General features: G+C 43.2%; 1 protein-coding gene across 2 annotated transcripts in view; it reads right to left on the bottom strand.

Annotated features, from left to right (window-relative positions):
• The window catches only part of Lcmt1 (leucine carboxyl methyltransferase 1), a 56,089-nt gene that overhangs the window by 22,018 nt on the left and 12,601 nt on the right, over positions 1 to 21,470 (bottom strand). For both annotated transcript variants that reach the window (XM_031388202.1, XM_031388201.1), the window contains exons 5-8: positions 9,779 to 9,870; positions 8,709 to 8,830; positions 4,735 to 4,811; positions 3,149 to 3,210 (exon numbers count right to left, since the gene is read on the bottom strand). In XM_031388202.1, coding sequence (XP_031244062.1) covers positions 3,149 to 3,210; positions 4,735 to 4,811; positions 8,709 to 8,830; positions 9,779 to 9,870 — 353 coding nt within the window. The remainder of the gene's footprint in view (positions 1 to 3,148; positions 3,211 to 4,734; positions 4,812 to 8,708; positions 8,831 to 9,778; positions 9,871 to 21,470) is intronic.

The raw sequence follows: 21,470 nt of genomic DNA, 5'->3' as shown, positions 1-21,470 counted from the left end.
TACACATGGGCCAGCCTGGGCTTCATGAAATCCTGTTGTTGGGGAAAAATTTATAAATGACACCTGTGTATTACTACAGGTAGTTTTGTAACCAGCACTCCTTTAGAGGACTTGTTGCTAAGAGAACTGACAAAGAAGAAGTTTTAAAATACAATTAATACAAAGTAACAACTAAGAACTGGCTTATACATAGCCAAATGATAGACAATTATGAAAATCCTCATTACATAAGCTTAGCCATTCTTCAAGATAAGTAGTGGTTCTCAACCAGAACAACGTCACCGCTAGAGAGCTTAGAACAGTATCTAAAGACATATTTGCTTGTCATGACTGAGGGATGTGCTGTGGAAGTATCCCATGATGAGCAGAGTCAGACCCTAAACATCATTAATGAACACAAAGAGACCCTTACATAAAGAAAGGCACAAGAACTCAAGATCTTCTGCTACTAAGTAGTAAATTGTTAAAAGTTCTTAAATAACATGCAGTCCCAGCCTCTCAGAAGGCTGAGGCAAAAGGATTGCTTGAACCCTGGAATTTGACACCAACCTGGACAACATGGCGAGACCCACCTTAAACAAAACAAATAATCTCTAAGTGGTCCTAAATATTCTGTGATTGAGGATCATAGTACATTGTGATCTATACAGATCACAAACTAAAACCCAAAAGCAAAACCTTCTTTGAATCGAATTTATAGTACATAGCCTCATTTTAACTTGGCCACTGCCAGCCCTGTAGCTCTAGGCAAGTAACATAACCACATGACTACATTTCTTTTAACCATAAATGTAGGACAATGCTGATCTCAAATGATTATATTTAGTATTGAAGATGTTAAACTGGTGACCTTGACGTTTCCAAATGTGCACTGAGGTACCATGGGTGGCATAGCAAATTCACAGGGATGAAGCAGAATGTTTTGAATTTCTGTAGGAAATGGATATTTGATATCAGATAAACATAAGCAAAACACAGTTTCAACAGTATACATCTCTTTGAATTCCTCCAATGTTACCATCCCCTTGGGAGGTTAAGCTTATGCACTGTGGATAAGAAGCAAACCATGAATGGTGATGCAGACATACGTGGTACCCAACCTGATTCCAAGGTGAAGTACACAGATCTCACTAGTAATAGCAGTTAAAGATTGAAATAGTCACACATAAAGCAGTGGTGTACATGTGGAGTCCTAGCGCTTGAGAGGCTGAGGTAGAAGGATTCAAACTTTAAGGCAGCCTTGGCTGCATAGCATGTCTAAATGTCTAAATGACTAAATACTGCTTGTCCAACTTGTCTATTGCTTTCAACTGACTAATAAATTATTACAACATATATACTTAAGAAGCTTAAACCCAACTAATCAGTAAACTGAAGTGTGGGAGATGTCTTTTGGCCTAGAGTACTGTGGAGTTACTGAGACCTTCAAAGCACTGAAATTTTAAACAGACAGGGTCAGCCTGACCTAAAGAAATGCCTGGGGACACACAGGAGGCCTTTGGCAAAGACAAGAGCCCAGCTGAGAAGTTCTACCCAAATGAACCCGAGTAAAGAGACAAGTCAGTCATGCTGTGAGCTAACCAGATGGCAGATGCTTTGGGCCACATGGCTTGCAGTGGTTTGCTACAGAGCAGAGGGTAACTGATAAAGGCTGTGGTCATCTGCCTTCTAAAGCTACAGTTCAGGGAAAGGCATGAGCAAAGTGAAGGTCTATAAATAACACTTACATACACAAGTGGAGAGTGACTCAACAGTACTGGTATTTTTCAAGTAAGCATTTCAAAAGGCACTGATCTGAGTTGAACTCAACCAATCCAACCCATTATTCCTTCAATTAAAGACTAATTATTTTTTCTTTCTTTCTTTTTTTTTTTTTTCCTTTTTTTTGGTTTTTTGAGACAGGGTTTTTCTGTATAGTCCTGGCTGTCCTAGAACTCACTCTGTAGACCAGGCTGGCCTCGAACTCAGAAATCTGCCTGCCTTTGCCTCCCAAGTATTAGGATTAAAGGTTCTTTTTAGGACAAATGCTCTTTTTAGATAAGAAATTTTCCCAGAACACTTGAGTTTTGTTTTTTGTTTTTATTTTAAGGTAAAGGGGACTCTGCCTGTGTAGATTTCTTGACCACATGCAAGATTAATTTACTCATCTGCCCACTCATCTGATAATTTGTTGGCACTATATACAGAGCACTGAACCAAATTCTCAGAATACAAGGATAACCCAAGATGTGGTGTGAGCTGGGCATGATGGCATTGCCTATGACCCCGGCACTAAGGAGGGATAGGCAGAAGAAACCTAAGTTCTAGGCTAGCCCAAGCTACCTGGTAGTGTCCACACAAAAAAAAAACAAAAAAAAAAAACAAAACAAAAAAAACCAGCCAGCAATAAGCCCCTGTCATTATGGGCTCATTATCCAACAGCAAAGATGAAAACTGAACACAGCCAAGCAGGGTAACGCCACATGGGGAGTGTGTGCTAGGTCATACATTTCCACATTGTTAATCAAATGATGCAAAGTGCAAGGGTGGCCATGACATCCTAATGTGACACCAATTAACCAAGTACATAGGTGACTGTCACAGAAAAGTTAATAGCCACAACAGTTCCAGTTGATCTGCACAGAAAACAAAGGCTGGCAGCCATACATACTTCTGTGGAAACTTTAGTAGACCCTAGTCACAGGGAACATAGCTACAGCATTGCAGCTGTGCACAAAAGGAGGTCTGTTGGGGTGCTGAAGACTACTGTGCTGATTATCAGAGAAGACCACTCTCTGAATATGTTCTCTCACCCAGATGACTATTAAAACCTTGACCTCTGTCAACCACAACTGAACACAATGGAAAATGTTGATAAGAGATCTACAGATAGACAGACAGACAAAATACCCACCACAATCTGTAAGGCTCAGCGCTAAGACAATGTGGCAGAAACAGTTATAGTTGCATAGGGGTCTGGGGATATGGCCAAGTGGTAAAGGGCTTAACGAGCATGTAGAAGATCCTAGGTAACAGCTGGAGCTGAGCAGATCAGTATAAATGAATGGACTGCATTTACATTTGAGAATATTATAGTGAGAAGGGGACTCTGCCTCGGACAGCTAAGCGTGTTATGATCCCAACCGCGCTGCTTATAGGCTATACTTGCCCATTTGAAGTGTGTCCTCTGGGTGTAACTCCATGATGGGTCTGAATAGAAGTGGCTTGCTTCTACAAGAAGATGGAAAAGAGGAGAAAAGGGAGTCAATAAAGGCACCAGTGAATTTACTGCCAAAATGCAGCCATCTGTCACAAACTGTGTATACAGATTAGGATGTCTGTGAGAGTCTGTAAGATTTGCATAGACTTTACCATTACACTTCCCTAACTGGACATGATGCTGAAATAATTTCTGATTCTGGAGCCTTTTTATTTCAGACTTCTGGATGAGGGAAGTCTGGTGTACTACTAATGTCAGAACAAGGGCCACTTCAGAAATCTTTCACTCTACCTACATTTGGCCCTCCATGCACAGTAGTAGTTCTATCCACACAGGTGTCAGGTTGGGGCAGCTCTGTATCTACCATTCAAATCACACACTGATCCTGAAATAATTCAACTTAAAAATAACTAAGAGGCTAACACAAAGCTTCTAAGTGTTCCAAGATTTTCCAGCTACCTCCAATTTCTTGAATGTTCTCAAACAAAATTGTATCTTATGATCCTGACTGTTCTTTGTCATATAGGTAAAAAGAACTGACTCTTAAAGTCAACCCAGCAAATGAAAACAGTTAGAAACTAGAGACCTGCATGGCTAGGCACAGGTAAAACCTGTTTTTCTTTCCAGGAAACCACCTTAAGCTTCAGCTTCACCCAGGGCCATTCACTCCTACTTCAGCCAGGGTGCTAATGAGCTCAGCAGAACTGCACAGTTCTGAGTCCCTGTTCATCATCTGAAATGCCTACTTAATATAAAATGTATTTAATATTTAGAAAAACTGTAAAACTCATAGTAGACTACAGAAAAGGTTGAAAAACACTCCCAATGTATAAGGATGCAGTAGCTCTAAAGAATAAACTGAGTTTCAATATTTATGGAATTTTAAAACATAATAGTTAGGCTTTTGTTTAAATATCTACTTATAGTGGGGCAGAAGTGTTAAAACAAAACAACAACAACAACAACAAAAACAATAATTAAGTTCAGACAGAGGGCTTTCAAAAGTCGGGGTTTGGATCTTAGTTCTACCCAGGTGACCCTGAGCAAGTCAACTTGTCTGAGCAGAAGATTCTCATCTCCAGAAGAGGGCTCTGAGAACGAGTCTACTAAGAGGACTGGGCCATCCAAGAAAACATAAGACAGCAGGAGGCAGGGAAAAGTGCCTCACCCAAAGTTCTGCAAGCCCTGAGAAGAGCCCTCACAGCGCCTCACATACTCAAAGCAAAAGGAAAGAACTGTGATAATTCTGGGCCCCATGATAAAGCAGTAATCACAAAGACTTTTCAGAGTATTCAACTATGCTCTGCACAGGTCCATTTTTAATGTTCAGAGAAGTTCGATGAATGAATAAGGAGGGTCATGCAGAAGAGGCACTGGCTGGTGAAGACTGCACTCATGCTGGACTCAGGGTCCCAGAGCAAGAGAGGTAGCCGAAAGGCAGCACTCTCTTCTGAGGTCTCTCACATTCAACTAGACACCAAGAGCAAGCTGAGTCTCCAACTGGCATCCTGTCCCCCCAACAAAGCCACACTTACTTGATGGTGAGCAGCTTTCTTGTGACTATCATTGGAAAGTCGACTTCAAAATATTTATTTGGGAGAAGACCTTCATCCTGGAGGAAACCACACAGAATCATTCCTTAGCTCACAGACACAAAATGCATCAAGCACTAAGCACTTACCGAACTGCAATAGGGGTACTTAGGGATTTTAGGTCAGGAGACTCATATGGTCAGAACTGTTCTTATTTATTTTTATTTGCCGAGCCTGTATGTATGTCTACACAACATGTCTGTACCTGCTGCCCTCAAAGGTCATTAAATCCTGTGGAATTAAAGACAGCTGTAAACAGCCATGTGGGCACTGAGACTTGAACTTGTGGCTTCTGCAAGCACACAAGTGCTCTTAACTGGTAAGCCATCTCTTCAGCCCCCAAAGGCATTTTTCAAATTTCTATGGTCTCAATAAGAATGTACCTGAGAGGAGCAAGAATGAATACAGAAGCTGGGAAACAGCTCAGTTAGTGAAGTGCTTGTCTTATGAGAGTGAGAATCTGAGTTTAACCCTAAAACTCATGTAAAAATGCAAAGCATGGTGATGTGAGTTTGTAATCCTAGGGCCAAGGAGACAAAGAAAGGAAGACCATTGGGACTCTAGCCTACTTGTTGAGCTCTAAGCCAATGAGAAACCCCGTTTCAAAGGAGCTGGATAATGTTCCTAAGGATGACGCCCATGGTTGTCTTTTGGCCTCCATGTGTCTGCACCACTACCACCCTGCACCACAAATATATGCACCACTACCACCCTGACTGATCTCACTCACACACACACACACACACACACACACACACACACACACACACACACACACACACAGAAACGCATGCATTAACAAAAGAATAGATGCAGGAAAAACTAAGAGGCTTTGTATCTGTCCAGGTAAGGCCTATATAGAGCTTGAAGTGGGATAGTGGGGAGGAGTTGTGAGTTGTCAAAACACACCACATAGGGTGCACAGGGTTTTAGGATCATTTTCTTGCTGTTACAAGAAAGTCTGGTGAGGAGTGGAGCTTGAGTCCCAGCTCTGCCATTTATCTGAATGGGTCAAGAGATCATCTCTCAAAAAGTGGTGGAGAACTGGAGAGATGATTGAAAGCACTGATTGTTCTTCCAGAGGACCCAGGTTTGATTCCCAACACACACACACACAGTATTTCACACACTTATACCTCCAGTTCTAGGGATCAGACACACGTGGTACACAGACACACATGTAGGCAAAGAACCCATACAAATATATTAAAAAAAAAAATTTTTAAGCAAAGACACTGCTAACTCTCATGTGGTTGAAATGAGTTAATCCATGAAGGGCACTCTGAGAAGGGCCTGACTGTAGCAAATTCTATGTGTGTGCCTTTATTATTTATAAACATAGGCAAAAAGATCCAACATTAATTTCTCACTATGAACTACAGTAACACGTGTGAAAATGCACAGAGAAACATTAGACATGTTTCCACACAGCTCCACTCCTTTCTTCTGCATTTCCCAGTACGGTGGGTGACTAGACAGCACCCGCCCACCCACTGCTATCCATCCTTGCCTTCCTCCATCCAAATGGCACTCCAGTCATTCACTCACTCAACCCTGCTGACTGTTCTCAATCTGTCCACTCCTCATCCATTGTCCCCTCTCACCCTGACTATAACAACACGGCTTCCTGGTTTTTCTGCTGCACAGTACACTATCTCCACAGCTCTTCATGCTGAGATTCGATGGGAGCAAGGCCCAACCAGCCTTTCTCCTTAGTGCCCATGCCACCCCCTGCCACCTACACTTACATGGCAGAAGCACAGACCTGTCTGCTTCTGACACCCTCAGCTCAGAAACCTCACACACACTTAATGGTTTGTGCTCTGCAAAGCTGAGCTGTGTAGAAGCAGCCCCAGGACACTTGAAGGATGAAGGATGTATATTCAAGGGATATGGAAGCACTTCAATAAGAAATCCTATCAAGACTATTCACGGTGTAAGACTTGCTCGGGGTGTAACTGTTCCTGGAGCCAGAGGTACAGCTCAATAGTAGAGCACTTGCCTAACATGCAAGAAGCCCTGGGTTTCATCCTTAGTACCACAAAAACAGAACAAGAGCACTTTACTCAAAGGTTACATAAGCTACAGGCCATCCGCAACTCCAACAGATGACAGACAGCAACAATGGAAGCAAACATATAAAGTCAGCAAGTCTGTCCTCTCCCACAGGATGGTGTCTTCTTTCAAAGGCTAGTCCAGGCACTTCCTCTCCTGAGCTGTCCAGCTTCCTTCCCAGTTGAGGGGAAAACAACCATGTCATGTCATGCTTCACTCACTGATGTTCTGACTCTCTGGACCATCCACACTCCAAACCTAAAGAGCTCCCAGCTAATGAGCTGGACTCAGCTCCCAGCTAATGTGCACAGGCCTCCTGAGTCTCTCCCAGGCTTGCACAGGGGCAGGCTGGACTGCAGAGAGAAGCCACCATGACCAGTTCACACACTGCCAAAGTCAATGGTGCTTCTTTCTACAGGACTCAAGGGACATCAAGAAGCTGAGGTACTTCAAAGGGCTTCACCCTTCAACCTTTATGCCTTCTGTGACAGGCCCAGCTTTCCTGTCTCTAGGAAACCCCAGCTCTACAAAGGATCTTGCTCCCCTGAGATCACACAGGAGCAGAAAACCCCTAGGAATAGCTTCAGTTCTGCAGATACAGATCCCAGAAGACACTTGTCCCAGCCCCTCTTGATCCATCTGTGAAACCCTCAGACTCATGCTGATGTCTGTCACCTAAGTCCTCATAAATGCTAGTCATCTTATCCTAGAAAATGTGAAGCAAACAAGAACTCCAAGATCACTGGTTCCTCACGTAAAACAAAAGCTGGGAGTTTTGATGACCAAAGTCCTTATCAAGTACACTGACTAGGAACCAAAAGATCTAAGCAGGTCAGATTATGTGTATGCATTCTTATCTCTCTTATTCTACATTTTCAAACAACCCGGGAAACGTACATACCAGTTACTGCACATGGCTGACCTCACAGAGAAAGCTGCACAAACCTACAAAGAGAACATGTAACACAGAGGACATGGACAGTAAAACCAAGCCACGGAGTAAAGGCAGAACACCAGCAGAATCTTATTTGCCCTTGGGAGCACGACCAAACCTGCTTTTCTCTACCCCTAACAGGGTGGCCACAGACCCAACCAGAACTACTACAACGGGCTTTATGTCACATCCCGTTCATCTCACAAATCTCTGAATCTTACCCAGAATGACATTACACAGTCAACTGATCATAGTTACTATCAAAATTAAAAAATTCATAGATTTGTTCTCAGTGATTCTAGTAGAACTTTTTCCTTCCTAATGTATATCAACACATATAGAAAAAAAATATGTGAATTTTTAGAATAATGTAATTCAAAAAACACTCATCTGGACCCATGAGATAATACAAACGGTTGAACGTTACTGTAGAGGTTATTGTGGGTGGCATCTAGGCAGGTAGAACTGGATGAGAAAGTCTGCCACTGAATTTCTTTTAATGTATTTTTTTTTTTACTTATATGCATGTGTATATATACAAGAGTGTGCATGCATGATCCCTGTTAGTATGCACATATATGTGGAGTCAGAGGACCACCTCAAGGGTCATTCCTCTCAGATACGTTCTACTTTTTGTTTGAAACAGGACATCCCATTGGCTTGGAAAGCCCCCAAGTAGTACAGGCTAGCTGGCCCAAGAACTTCCAGAGACCCACCTGTCTCTGCCCCCCAGCTCACCAGTGCTGGGATTAGAAGAGCAAACTCTATGTCCAGTTTTTTCCTATGGATCCTGTGGACAGACCTCAGACTTCTGTGCTTTATCAGCTGAGACAGCCCCTTCTTTAAATATATTTTAAAAGTTTTCAACTAGGTACCCATCATCAAAAAATTAAACTGGAGCAACTGTAGTAGGAGAACCTTTAATTACCTTTAATTTCCAGAAGGTGGTATCCATCCCAGCCCCAAGGTTGAGAATTTGACACTGGCATTCCGTCTTCCGGAGAAAAGCTTTAATAAGCTGACTGACACCATGAACTCGAGCAAAATATCCTTGAAGAGAGTTTCAGAGAGACAATGGTTGTCAGCCATTCAGGGACAACACACATTATCCCTCAAAGCCATCAGAGAACCAGATGCCACAAGGGTTCCTGGCTCAGCAACACTCATCAGGAAATCTGCCTCAAGACTACAGGGAAGGCTGCCAAGTAAGCCGCATGACCTTACCCCAGGACCCCTGGCATTCAAATCTCTTCGCATTGCTCCCAGAGACTATCTACAAAGATTCATCTTTAGCGGCCAAGAGCCCCGCTACATTACACACAGATGAATTAAGATAACACAGTTTTCACTGGGGCAAAAAGTAAACCATGTTTCTGCCTTGATGAAATTACTTAAAAGCCTAACAGTTGTTATTAAACACTATACAAAGGCACAAAAGTTTACCCTCACACAGGCAGACGGTGCATAGCAAAAGATGCGTGAGATTTTTGTCGTTTGGAGTTTGAGATAAGGTCTTATCGAGCAGCCCAAATGGATTTAAAAATCACAATTTTCCTGCCTGAACCTTGAGAGTACTGGAAATAGAGACATGCGCACCATACTTGGCTTAAAAAGAGGTTGTGTGTATCTGCATGTGTGTGTGTGTGTGTGTGTGTGTGTGTGTGTGTGTGTGTGTGTCTTCACATACTTTTCACTGCTAGGGACTGAACCCCTGAACTTGTACATGCTAAGCAGGCACTCTATGACTGAGCCATATCTGCAGCCATTAATAGGTTCTTATAAATGGGACAATTGGACAACAAAATTTCAGTAACATCATTTTTATGATCGAATTGAGATTAAGAAGTTTTATAATGTGCTATACTGTTGAGGAAGCTGGGAACTAAGACCTTCCCTGTCCTTTGTAAAGAACATACCCTGGAAGGCTCTCTAAGAGTAAATCTGTAAACCTTCAGGGCCCGTGGGGTTGAGATGACCAGGAGGTAGGTAGCCACTTACCTCTGTTAATTTCGGGGGCCTTCCTCTCTTTAGACTGCCTCACAAGATGCTCGATGTACGGATCATGCCAGTAGCCAATGCTCACCGCAAACCTGGAAAAGTTGAAAAGGTAGGCAGTGAGCATGGATTTTTCAGTCCTAGGGACCACTGTCAAGTTCTTAAGAACCAGATAGAGGATCTAGAGGAAAATCAACAACTTCAAAAGGCCAATGTATGCACATGGACTGCCTAACATGTCCACACTTGCATAACACCTCCCTGCACGCCTCCCACTTCCATCATATCTCATCTCCTCTTTACACTGTTCATTTCTTCCCCAGAACCCTAAACAGGCCAGCCTCAGCTCACCCATCACAGGACCTGGGAGCATCTGTTCACTACATAAACACTCAGGCCACCCACATGGAGATTTCATCAACTGGAACAGAAAGCTTCCTAACCGCCACCCCGAGTCTTCACACCTCAAATCCCACAGTCCTTAATAACCAAGTTAAGACTTAAGGTGCATGTAGTACATCTCCAAGCTATAGTTTAAGCTCCTAAAAGCAGACACTACATCTTTTCTTTGTATCTACCAATAAGACTTTTTTTTCTTATTGGTTTTTGGTTTTGAGACAAGGTCTCGCTCCATATTCTGGCTGGTCTCAGCACCTGAATTCATCCTATCCCACCCTCCCAAGGGCTGAAGTTCCTATCCCACCCTCCCAAGGGCTGAAGTTACAGATGTGTGCTACCACACTAAGTGACAAGGTTGACTCTGCAGGTACCATTTTCTGTACAAGCTTGTCTCTCACTGATGTCTGCGCATGTGTGGATACCATGATGAAGCAAGCATGTAACTGAGGTAGTTAATGCAGCATGTAAAATACTCACTGATTTGCCAGGCCTAGCTACATATGTCTCTACAGTCCAAAGGAAATAGCACACTTATAATTTGGCCACAATTAGTTTACTTAGTCTCTAAACAATGCCTAAAGCTCAGAGGTAGACCCAGTCAGGGCAGCATACACCTTTAATGCCAGCATTTGGGAGGCAAAGGCAGATGGATCTCTGAGAGCTTGAGGCCAACCTGATCTGTAATAGAGTGAGCCAGGGCTATGTAGTGAAATCCTGTAACAGAAAGCAAAACATAAAACAAAACAGCTCGGTGGAACCATTCTTACCTAAGGCACTACACTCAATCCCAATATCACAAAATAAATAAAAACAAAAAAATTATTAACAGTATGGTTTTCAATGATAAGTGACTCATACTATCAAATTCAATTTGAACAGTGTGCAAATCTTCATTTTTTTAAATATAAAAGAAGAGCTCAAAGTAGAAGATACCGTGTATTACAAATAGGAGGCATGAAGAATTTGGGTATGTGTGTTGAGTTAGAGTCCTCGCTTTGGAGATCTGAGTTTTCAGGGAGTCGTGTAGTGCCATCTAGTGGCAGAGGCGTACCTTCCGCTAAAGAACAGTTCTTTCCGATCCTTAGCACAGGGAAGGGGAAGGAAGTGTTCTCCACGGGGTTGCTAACCTCACCATTTGACTGGGCACTGCAGCCAGCTCACTGGGAGAGGGAGGAAAAGAAGCCTGCTTGAAGGAAGGAAGATGAGCATCCGAATCTGGGATTCACAGGCCAGCCATTTGGGATTAACTAAGCAAACTGGTGGACCAACACAAAGAAATTCGCACTGGTCTCCAGTGCCCCACAACCCATGACTTGGGTGTGTGGGGAAGGGAGGGCAACTGCACACCCATGCCAACAAACACCTGCTGTGTCTAACTGGACAGGGGATGGCAACCCTTACTGACAGAGACCACGAGAACACCAAGGATAAATGGTATCTGACTCCACAGGAGTAAAATGCAAAGACATACGTGTCACGGAATTGAATGGTTGCCTTCCCCACGAGAGACACTTAAGCCTGACTGTCGAGTAAACCTAAAAGGCAAGGATTCAACCAGGAGAAATACCAGAAGCCCATATATTCTCACAAAGTAAAGAACTCTCAAAAATTAGCAAGAAATTCCTAGAGGTAAAAATGGATGAAAACATATTTGGAGGACAACTCATAAAAGAAATACAACTAATTAATAAACATAAAAACTCAGCCTTTACAACAATTCTTAAAGGCCAAAGAAAAGCTTAAATAAAGCACCATTTCTCCTTTCAAACTGGCACCAAATCTATTTCTGAGAGGAGCTTGGATTTGGAGGACGAGGAAGCAGGCACTCAAGCACTGCTGCCAGGTGGTGGCAGGCACACCTGTGACACAGATGCCGTGCCAACAGGAATATAAAGCATGGATACATGCATACTCGATGAGCCGGCAATCCCACTTTATCCTAATAACCAAGAATGGGCACAAAGACAAGTCCACGTGCAGACTGTCTCAACTTTGTTAGGAACGAACCCACAGGTACCCAAGATGACCCACTAGATACCAACCGCTTGAAATGCTATTAGCAGCAGTCAATATTACCACACCATCCATGATGCTAAGCACCAATTCTGCTTGCTGGTTCTACTGCGTGTGTGTGTGTGTGTGTGTGTGTGTGTGTGTGTGTGCGTGCGTGCGTGCGTGCGTGCGTGCGTGCGTGTGTGTGTGTGTGTGTGTGTGTTGGGTGTGAACTGCATTCTGCTTGTGGTCTCCAAGGCCTCTTACTGCCTCCAATTGTAATTTTATTGCAGCTCTTTCAAGTCTTTCAGTTTCACTTTTACTGTCCATGGTCTGAGCACTTCTTGCTTTATGAACAGAAAGCAGTAGCCACTGCCTCTTCCGGGTCATAGGCTGCCCCTAACTAAGCATTTACTGAGCTCTGAGTAGACCTGCAGACCTGACCTGTTGAAGCATGCAAGAAACTATGCACCTCAGGAAACCCACCCCAAATGTGGGAGATGCCATACCCCTGGCTGGGGCCTGGATGGAATTAAAGGAAGAAAAGGAAAAGCTAAGTGAGTACCTGTGCTTCCTGGTCTGCCATGGCCAGAACATTTCTCCTCTACCACAGGCTCCTGATACCATGATGTTTCTGCTCAGGCTTCTGGAGCAAAGAAAGAATGGACTGACTGTGCCCTCATAACAGAAAGAGATCGTCCCTCTCTTAAGTTATCTACACTAGACAATCTGCTCACAGCAATGGTAAAGGAGTTCGTGCACTATTGAAAGCAGTCACTGAATATTGAGAAATGGCACCAACACTCACAGCAGGGTGCAATGGCAAGAGTTCACCCAGTAAGGTCCCTTGGTACGATGTCCCCAACTTAGCAAACCATGAGCCAATACTTCACATAATGCTAAGACGCTATGACGGGTTTATCTCCATCGTCAACTTGATGGGATCAACACTGAAGCAAGTCTCTGGGCACATCTACCTGTAAGGGAGTTTCTAGACTGGGTTAACTGATATGTGGGCAGCACAATTCTGTGAATGGAGTTTAAACTGAATGAAGAAGTGTTCTAAACACCAGTGTTCATCTCCCTCTGCTGCCCGCCTGGCTGCTGTGCTGATGGACTCATCTCCCTCTATGCTACTGTTCATCACAGTTTTACAGTAAACTTTATAACTAAGGTTAGTGGAAACACCAAGCACTGTACATTTGCCAATTGTGACCTTTTCAAGACACTTTGAATCTTTTTTTCCAGATCCTTTATATTTCTATATGTATTTTAAAATGACCCTGCTAATACTTCAAAAAATTAAAAGATGGACTGAATTTAAACTGGAGTAAAATGACTCTATATATCAACCTGAACAGAAAAGAAATCTCACTTTTTGTTTCATTCTGTTTCTGAGACAGGGTCCCAGGTTGGCCCTAAACTCACTATATAGCTAAAAATAGCCTTTTAAATTCTTGATTCTCCTGCTTCCACTTCAGACATGCTATGATTTTAGGTTTGCACAACCCCATACTTGGCTCAGATATCTTAGCAATGCTCTACCTCCAATGTGAGAAAGTACATCTCCATTTAAATCTTTTATCTTGTTAAGCAAAGCAGGTTTCTGTGTGGAGGTTTCATATCTCCTATTAGATTTATTCCTATCATGTATAGTTTATCTTTTGTCCTACCACAAGTGATATTCCAGTATTTCATTTCCCAGTGCATGCAAATACAGGCACACAGAACATGTTTGCCTAACAAAAGATTCTACCTAAAATATTTAATGACCTCCAACAAATGAATAATAACATCAATAAAAACAGGCAAAAGGGGGCTGGTGAGATGGCTCAGTGGGTAAGAGCACTGACTGTTCTTCTGAAGGTCCTGAGTTCAAATCCCAGCAACCACATGGTGGCTCACAACCATCCATAATGAGATCTGATGCCCTCTTCTGGTGTGTCTGAAGACAGCTACAGTGTACTTATATATAATAATAAATAAATCTTAAAAAAAAAAAGAAAACAGGCAAAAGGCCTTCACATAGTAGACAAAAGACATAGAAATGGCAATGAATACATGAAAACGTGTTTGATTGCCATTAGTCACCAGCAAAATGTAATTTAAAACCATGAGATGCATTTCACATACAGAGGCAATGCCACATGCGACAAAGATCTAGAGAGACTGGAGTTCTGGTGCATCACCAGAGGGACTAGTAAACACACAAACCAGGAGGGAGACCAGTGTGCTGGTTGAAGATGAACCTATCTATGACTGGGTTTGACCATTGTAAAGAATTGGCGATTAACTGAGTCACCCATAATGCATCAGTGTGGCATGATGAAGACTTCCCCTTGGAGTCATTTAATCAAGTCCAGGTTTGAACTCCCTACTTTGTGTTCCCCATGTCATCTGCCCTGTCTGTCTGTGGCATGAGTCTAAATCTGTGCCTGCCTGAAAGCTGTCTTGTAAATCCGCCCCTGTATCTGTGTGTTCTGTGTGTAACTGTGTCTTTGTGTGTGTATATCTGTGTCTATGTGTCTGTTCCTTCACAAAGAGCTTTGTTCTATATTTACTGAACAGGACAGAGAGCATCACATGAGAAAGGGATGGGTTACTTGACAGAAATCTTTAACAAAGTTTTACAAGAGGTTAACTTACTGGCTCCAATTGATCCCACCTGACCAGATAACAAACATTGTTTATCAACCATCGTTCATACGTGGATGTTTTCAACCTTTTGCAGATCTTACGGAACTGCTTTCAACCTCTGTGTCTGCTGCTCCCAGCTAATGACTCACAATGCATTCCTTGGGTCGGAGGACTGGAAGAGTACAGAACTGAAAACTGCAGCTATGCATTAGCTACAGCTATAAAAGCTGACTTCATGGGAATCTAAGGCTGGTAAGGTGGATTGTTACATTGTTCTCCTAAAGGCGGGTTAAACAAGCAGTTTGAGTACACAGTAGGCTATCAGTCTTAAGTGACCTCAAGTGTATTATTAACTCTGGCTGTGAAGTCTAGCAAAAGTTTCAGTCTCTTAGAATGTAAGAGATATTTTCAGAATATTGCATTGCTACCACCAGGCAACTACAAAACAAAAAGAACCCAAGAGAAATGAAAGACAGAAAAGAGAATGCTGACCAAAGCCTATTTACAGTGGCCCATACAGGACCAAGAGCAGGTAAATGAACAAACCAGACACCAGATACAGGACTGGATGACTTCTGACCAAATATCCAGACAAGCTCCTGAGCCTACTTGTTTCCTACACCTTAGCCATAGGCCATAATTGCTAACAGCTTAAGGGCCCATCTGTAGGATGACCCTAACCCACCTTAGGGGAACTGTCTAAGAAGATCTGAGGCTGTTTGCTCCCTCAATACCTGAGCAGGGCCCTGTCTGTCGCCCACCCTCTGGGGAAGGGCAAGAGCCTAACTTAGCAAACACCAGTTAATATTACCTGGGAGATTTTACATGAGCCAATCTTGCCTTCTAAGGGTTTGTGAGTTTTCAACACTAGCCCCATTGAGCACAGGCACACTTCCGTTTTCTCATTCTTCCTTCAAACACTCAGCCTGTCCTTTCTATTGAAATGACAATAGAAGAAGTTTGGTTCAGTTCAAGCTGGACTGAGTTGAAATGGACTTCCAGAGCTTTACCGATTAAAATCTACTTTATTATCTGGGACTGTGTATCTCTGTTGATATGCACATGAATAAACCTCAAAGAATACACTGGATACAGAAACATGCTAGGACAAACCTTTAATCCTAGTACTTTGTGAATTTGAGGACAGCCTGATCTATACAGCAAGTTCCAGCCAGCCAGGGATACACAGTGAAATCCTATGTCAAAACAGAAAAAAATAAAGAATATGTACTGTTTGATTCATTAAAGAATGTACTCGAACAATCAAATCTAGGACTGGGGATATAGCTCTTATCTCCCTGACAGTGGTACATGCCTTAAAGCCAGCATTCAGGAGGCTGAGGAGGATGGAGTTCTGTGAGTTTGAGGTCAGCATAGTCTATGTAGAAAGCTCAGGACAACATGGTTACCTGAAGAGTCCCTGTTTCAAAACAACCACAAAAATAAAAGAAGTCTATTCAGTAGGCTCCCCCAGAAGAGACTGCCCCCTTGATGAAAGGAGGCTCAAGGCAAACATCTTTTGTCAGCATCTGCTTTCACTTTTCCTTCCCAAAGCACAGCCAGTCAAATGAACTAGGAGAATTATCCTAAGAAACAAGGGATGAGACCCAGGATAAAAGACAATTGCATAACTTTTAAGTCAATGATTTCAGCCATCAAAATGAACAAAAGCAACTCCAGCAGCAAAATGAGGTGGATAGAACAGAGCTATTATTTGTTACAAATTAACAAGAGAAAACATTTTCTACCTGGTAGCTGATAAACAACTTAAGAAACTGAGAATATTCCATAATTCATAACATGTTCACTTTGGGTAGGAATACAAACTCATACAGTCTCTTTCTGGATGATTCTGCCAACATCACTGCAAGGATCTTTTACTGGCAAGCATATGGAGAAGTGGTGGTGGCCACTTAGAGGCTATGAGAGACTGTCAGATACCCAGGAACTGGAGTTAGAGGTGGTTATGAGCTGCCAGGTGGGTGCTGGAAATCTGAACCCAGGTCCTCCTGAAGAGCAATCAGTGCTCTTAACTGTGGAGCCCTCTCCCAGCTACAAAATATGACTTTAATAGCAACACTAGAATAGTTTTTATAGAGGTAAAAGAAGACACACAGTAGAGCGCGCACAGCCGCTGAAGAGACTGCTGTGAAACCACAGGGACAAAGTGTCCACTTTAGGGGAGGGGATGCTCACCACGGTCCTTTTAGAATTAAACTTCTGGAGCTGGAGAGATGGCTTCCAGAGGACCTGGGTTCAATTCCTAGTACCCACAAGGCAGCTCACAACTGCCTATAATTCCAGTTCCAGGGATCCACGTGCGGATACACATGCAGACAAAATACCAATGCATGTAAAATAAAAAATAAATAAGTCATTAAAAAATTTAAAAACTTAAAAAATAAACAATTAAGTTTTGGAACCTGTGCGATAGCTCAACAGCTAAAGGTGCTTGCTGCCAAGTGTTTATATATATCCTGAGTTCAATCCCCATGCAGAAAAGGAACTGACTCCCACAGATTATCCTACTGTAACAGCACATGAATGCACATATACAAACAAACAAACATAATTTTAAAAAAGAAAAAGGAAGCCGGGCGGTGGTGGCGCACGCCTTTAATCCCAGCACTTGGGAGGCAGAGGCAGAGGATTTCTGAGTTGAGGCCAGTCTGGTCTACAGAGTGAGTTCCAGGACAGCCAGGGCTATACAGAGAAACCCTGTCTAGAAATATAAAAACAAAAACAAAAACAAAAAAAAAAAAAGAAAGAAAAAGAAAAAGGAAACTGGATCTGGTAAGGTGTGCATGCATTCCCAGAGAGGCAGGAAGGTAATAAACTTGAGGCCACCTGAAAGACTGAGAAATAAACAAACCAGAAACAGGAAGGAAGGAGAAAAAAGGGAGGCGGGTAGGGGGAGGAAAGAAAGTGGTGGGTAGGCAGGAACATGGTGCAATTTCCTTTATTTATAAGCAAGTTTAGAAGCTCATTTATATTGACTAGAATGGTACACTTCTACAATAGTTTATCTTCTCTTGAAATGGAAAGTAGAACCGGCTTTGAAAATACTTTAGATCAAAATCTCCACCTTGCTCTCTGGTGCACAGCTCTAAAGATGTAATCAGTACACCAGAAAGGCATGTGCCAAAGCCCTCAGGGAAAATCTAACTTGACAATATGGCCTGCTCCTGTGTCACTTGTGTTGAGAAATCATTATGTTCCCTAATAGCTCAAAGGAATGGCACTCTTGGTCCTGGTCTGGTTTCTATAACACACTGACCATTCATACCAGTAAACCAGGACTTCACGCATCAGGAAATATAATCCTTAACACCACTTGGATTCAGTTTCTCATTTGCCAGATGTTCACTGTGTGTCTACAACACACATCCCTGCTCTGTGTTGAATCATTCTCTTAGAAGATGCAAACATTAAGTAATGAGTTTTTAATTATGTCTGAGCTGCTGACCATAAGGGAAACCCTCGGGTGCTAGACATTAACGGAGGCTTGGGCTGTGGTATGGGGTGATTGTGTCCTGCTGATATGGGCACAGCCATGTCATGCACCTTAATGCCTCAGGCCCATGGTAATGGCAAGGCCTTCACCAGGTCAGGTTCGGAGGAACAGCAAAGCCTGCTCCTAGTCCTAGTACAAATGTTGACACCGTGTGTAGAAAGTATCAGCCACTGCTTCCTCCTCTGGGGTGACAGCAGCCTGAGACTCCTCTCCTACAGAGATCAGCTAACTTGACTTCTCGCTCAGCAGTACGTAACAAAGCACACAGAGTTTCTAGGCTGCTGGTGCATCTCCTTCAGAAGCATGGCCCATCCAATTCCACCTTTTTTTAGTATGTGTATGTGCATGTTGTTTCTTCACTCCCATCACCCCAATCAGGTCAATCCCAAAGCCATGCAGGTCATGCCATCTGACCGAAGCCAAACATCCTGGAAGAATCTTAAGAGCTCTCAGCCATCAGTCAGCACTCTCTATCAGCTGCTCCACCTTCCACATCATGAATGTGATGGATTTGCAGTCCTCCCCCCATGGCCATCCTGTCCTGAGGACCAGCAGCTCTCACTTAAGATATTCCTGTTCCCAGCAGTAACAGCCTTCATCTCCCTGCCTCCATCCTTGCTTCCTACCATCCGTTCTCAGCCTTTTAAAACCCAAATCAGGCTACTTCATTCTCCAGCTCAAAATCCTCTAATGGCTCCTAACTCATAAGAGAAAAGTTACAAGAGGAACTGGAAAGATACCTGTGGTTAAGAGCACTTGGGCTCTTTCAGAGGACCCAGTTTCAATTCCCATCACTCACAACCATCGCTAACTCCAGTCCCACAGGATCCAATGCCCACTTCTGACCTTAGTGGTCACCTGGCGTGCATGTGTTACACATACATACTGGCAAAGCACTCAGACACGTAAAATAATAGTAAGAATTGATTAAGTTCCAAGAACCTATTATGCACAGACTCTTCTCCCTCTCAATCACTCTGTATTGCTGCTTATAAAACAAGTCTAGCAGGCTTGGGCACATTTCCACTCTATTTTCTGCCTGGGATACTGCTTCCTCAGATGGCTCCAGGGTGTACTCCCTCAACTTCCGCAAGTGTTTGCTGTAGATGTATCTTCTCAGTGGGACCTTCTCTGGTCTTTCCCCCTTGAAATCATATCTGGCGTGACACATATGTGGCTTGCTTCCTGTCTGGTTTTGAAGAGCTCCATTTGATTTGTTTCTATATCTGTATTTCTATATCTGTATTTGTTTCTATATCTGTAGTCTAGAACGCCACTACCATAAACAAAGCAGGCACTCAGGAAAAAATTCTGGGTGAACGAAACATTCTGGGTGAACGAAAGTACAAGTCTGTAAGCTGACATGAAATCAGCTAGTCTGAAGCAGAGGGACCAGCATGCTTGATGGCTCTGAGGAAGGAGAGCTGAGAGGAAGGCAGAGTAGGGTAAAGTGATGCTAGAGACCTATATCAGAACAAGCAGGACCCTGCAAACCTGGGTAAGGCCACTGTCAACAGGAAGCCATTAAGCCATGGAGGGACACAATCCAGACAGCCTTTTGCAACTTCTGGCTTCACTATGACTTACGGAGTAGAAGAAAGAATGACTGAGGAAGCCCAGGAGGCAGAGGAGTGCATTAACTCTGATCATACCTAACCTCCCCTTGCACTGAGAAACCTGGGGCAGAGGTGGAAGGAAGGAAGTAAGTACATTCCAGAAATACTTTGAGCAGAAAAACAATGGATCTAGGTAACAGACCACATAAGTGGAATACTTTTAAGACCATGTCTCCCTGTTTTACCTGTGACCTAGTGACTGATGGAGTAGGGTCAGGAGAGGAAGAACAGGGTAATCCTTAGCAAGATAGGTTAGCAGTAGAACATCTGAAGCCATTCTGAGATATCTGAGTGGATATTTTTAATTAGGTGGATATTCAACAGAGAGTGACCAGATCATAAAAAGCCATAGTGGGCCAAACATCACATTGTATGTAGAGTTGTACCTATGGCTAATAGGGATCTGGAAGATTTTCAAGTGACAGGACAATATTTGTAATAATTAAAAAAAAAATTAAAAAGTCACCTTGAGCAGAATAAAGACGTGTATGAAGAGAGTGGGTGACAGGGGAGAAGAACAGGGCTGTGGCAGAGAGCCCCCTTTCCACTACCCATCTCCTGCACAGCTAGTAGAGGAGCTCTGCTAGACCATGCCATCCCTGAAGATGGCGCCTCCTTCTATGGGTCTTGCCGTCATCCCTCTGCAGAATCCTCTCCTGCTGCCCAGTGCCCACCTCTGTCAAGTTCCCCTAACACACTGCTCTGCCTCTGTCAATGTTTCTAGTCATGCCTGGCAGCCTCTGTGCATGTTGTAAAGATTCACTCTTCCACTGTGCACGGAAAGCAGCCTTGGCCTGTAGGAACTGGCTCGTTAGCCTGAGCTACGCCTTCATCTGAGGGCAGCTGGCTTGGTACCCACAGTGAGGCCATGCTGTTATCCTGCTGGGCATAAACAATCTCGCAGAACGCTAGCATAAGGCATTCTACAAGAACGACAAGTGATACAGACTATATGCACTGCAAAATTCTAACACAGATTAAAAACAAGATCACTGTCTTGGTTTGCTTTCTATTTCTGTGATAAAGCATCATGACTAAAGCCACTTAGGGAGGAAAGGGTTTATTTGGCTTACACATCCTAATCATAGTCTATCATGAATAGAAATCAGGGTGGGCACCAAAGCAGAAGCCCTGGAGGGACACTGCTTACTGGCTTGCTCTCCATGGCTTGCTCAGCCTGCTTTCTTAGACAACTTAGGACTACTTTCCCTGGGTGTCACTTGGCTACAGTGGCCATGGCCCTCCCACATTAATCTAGAAAATGCTCCACACACTTGCCTGCAAGCCAATCTCATGGAGACATTTTCTCATTTGAAGTTCCCTCTTCACAGATGACCTGAGCTTGTGTCAAACTGACAAACACGAAGTAACACAGGCACTGTGTCACCCACAAAAATACCAAGCCCCCTCTCTCACAGTTGACAAGTGGCTGGGTTTTCATTACACCTTCAATCCTTCTCTAGACAAACAATCTAACTTCCTGAGTGTGCCTCCCCAACAGAGCTGCCTGGCCTTGGCTATTAGCATTTGATCCACA

This window comes from Mastomys coucha, unplaced genomic scaffold, assembly GCF_008632895.1.
Source record: "Mastomys coucha isolate ucsf_1 unplaced genomic scaffold, UCSF_Mcou_1 pScaffold21, whole genome shotgun sequence".
Lineage (NCBI taxonomy): Eukaryota > Metazoa > Chordata > Mammalia > Rodentia > Muridae > Mastomys > Mastomys coucha.
The sequence above is the reverse complement of the archived record's forward strand: the minus strand, read 5'-3'. Positions and strand labels throughout refer to the sequence as shown.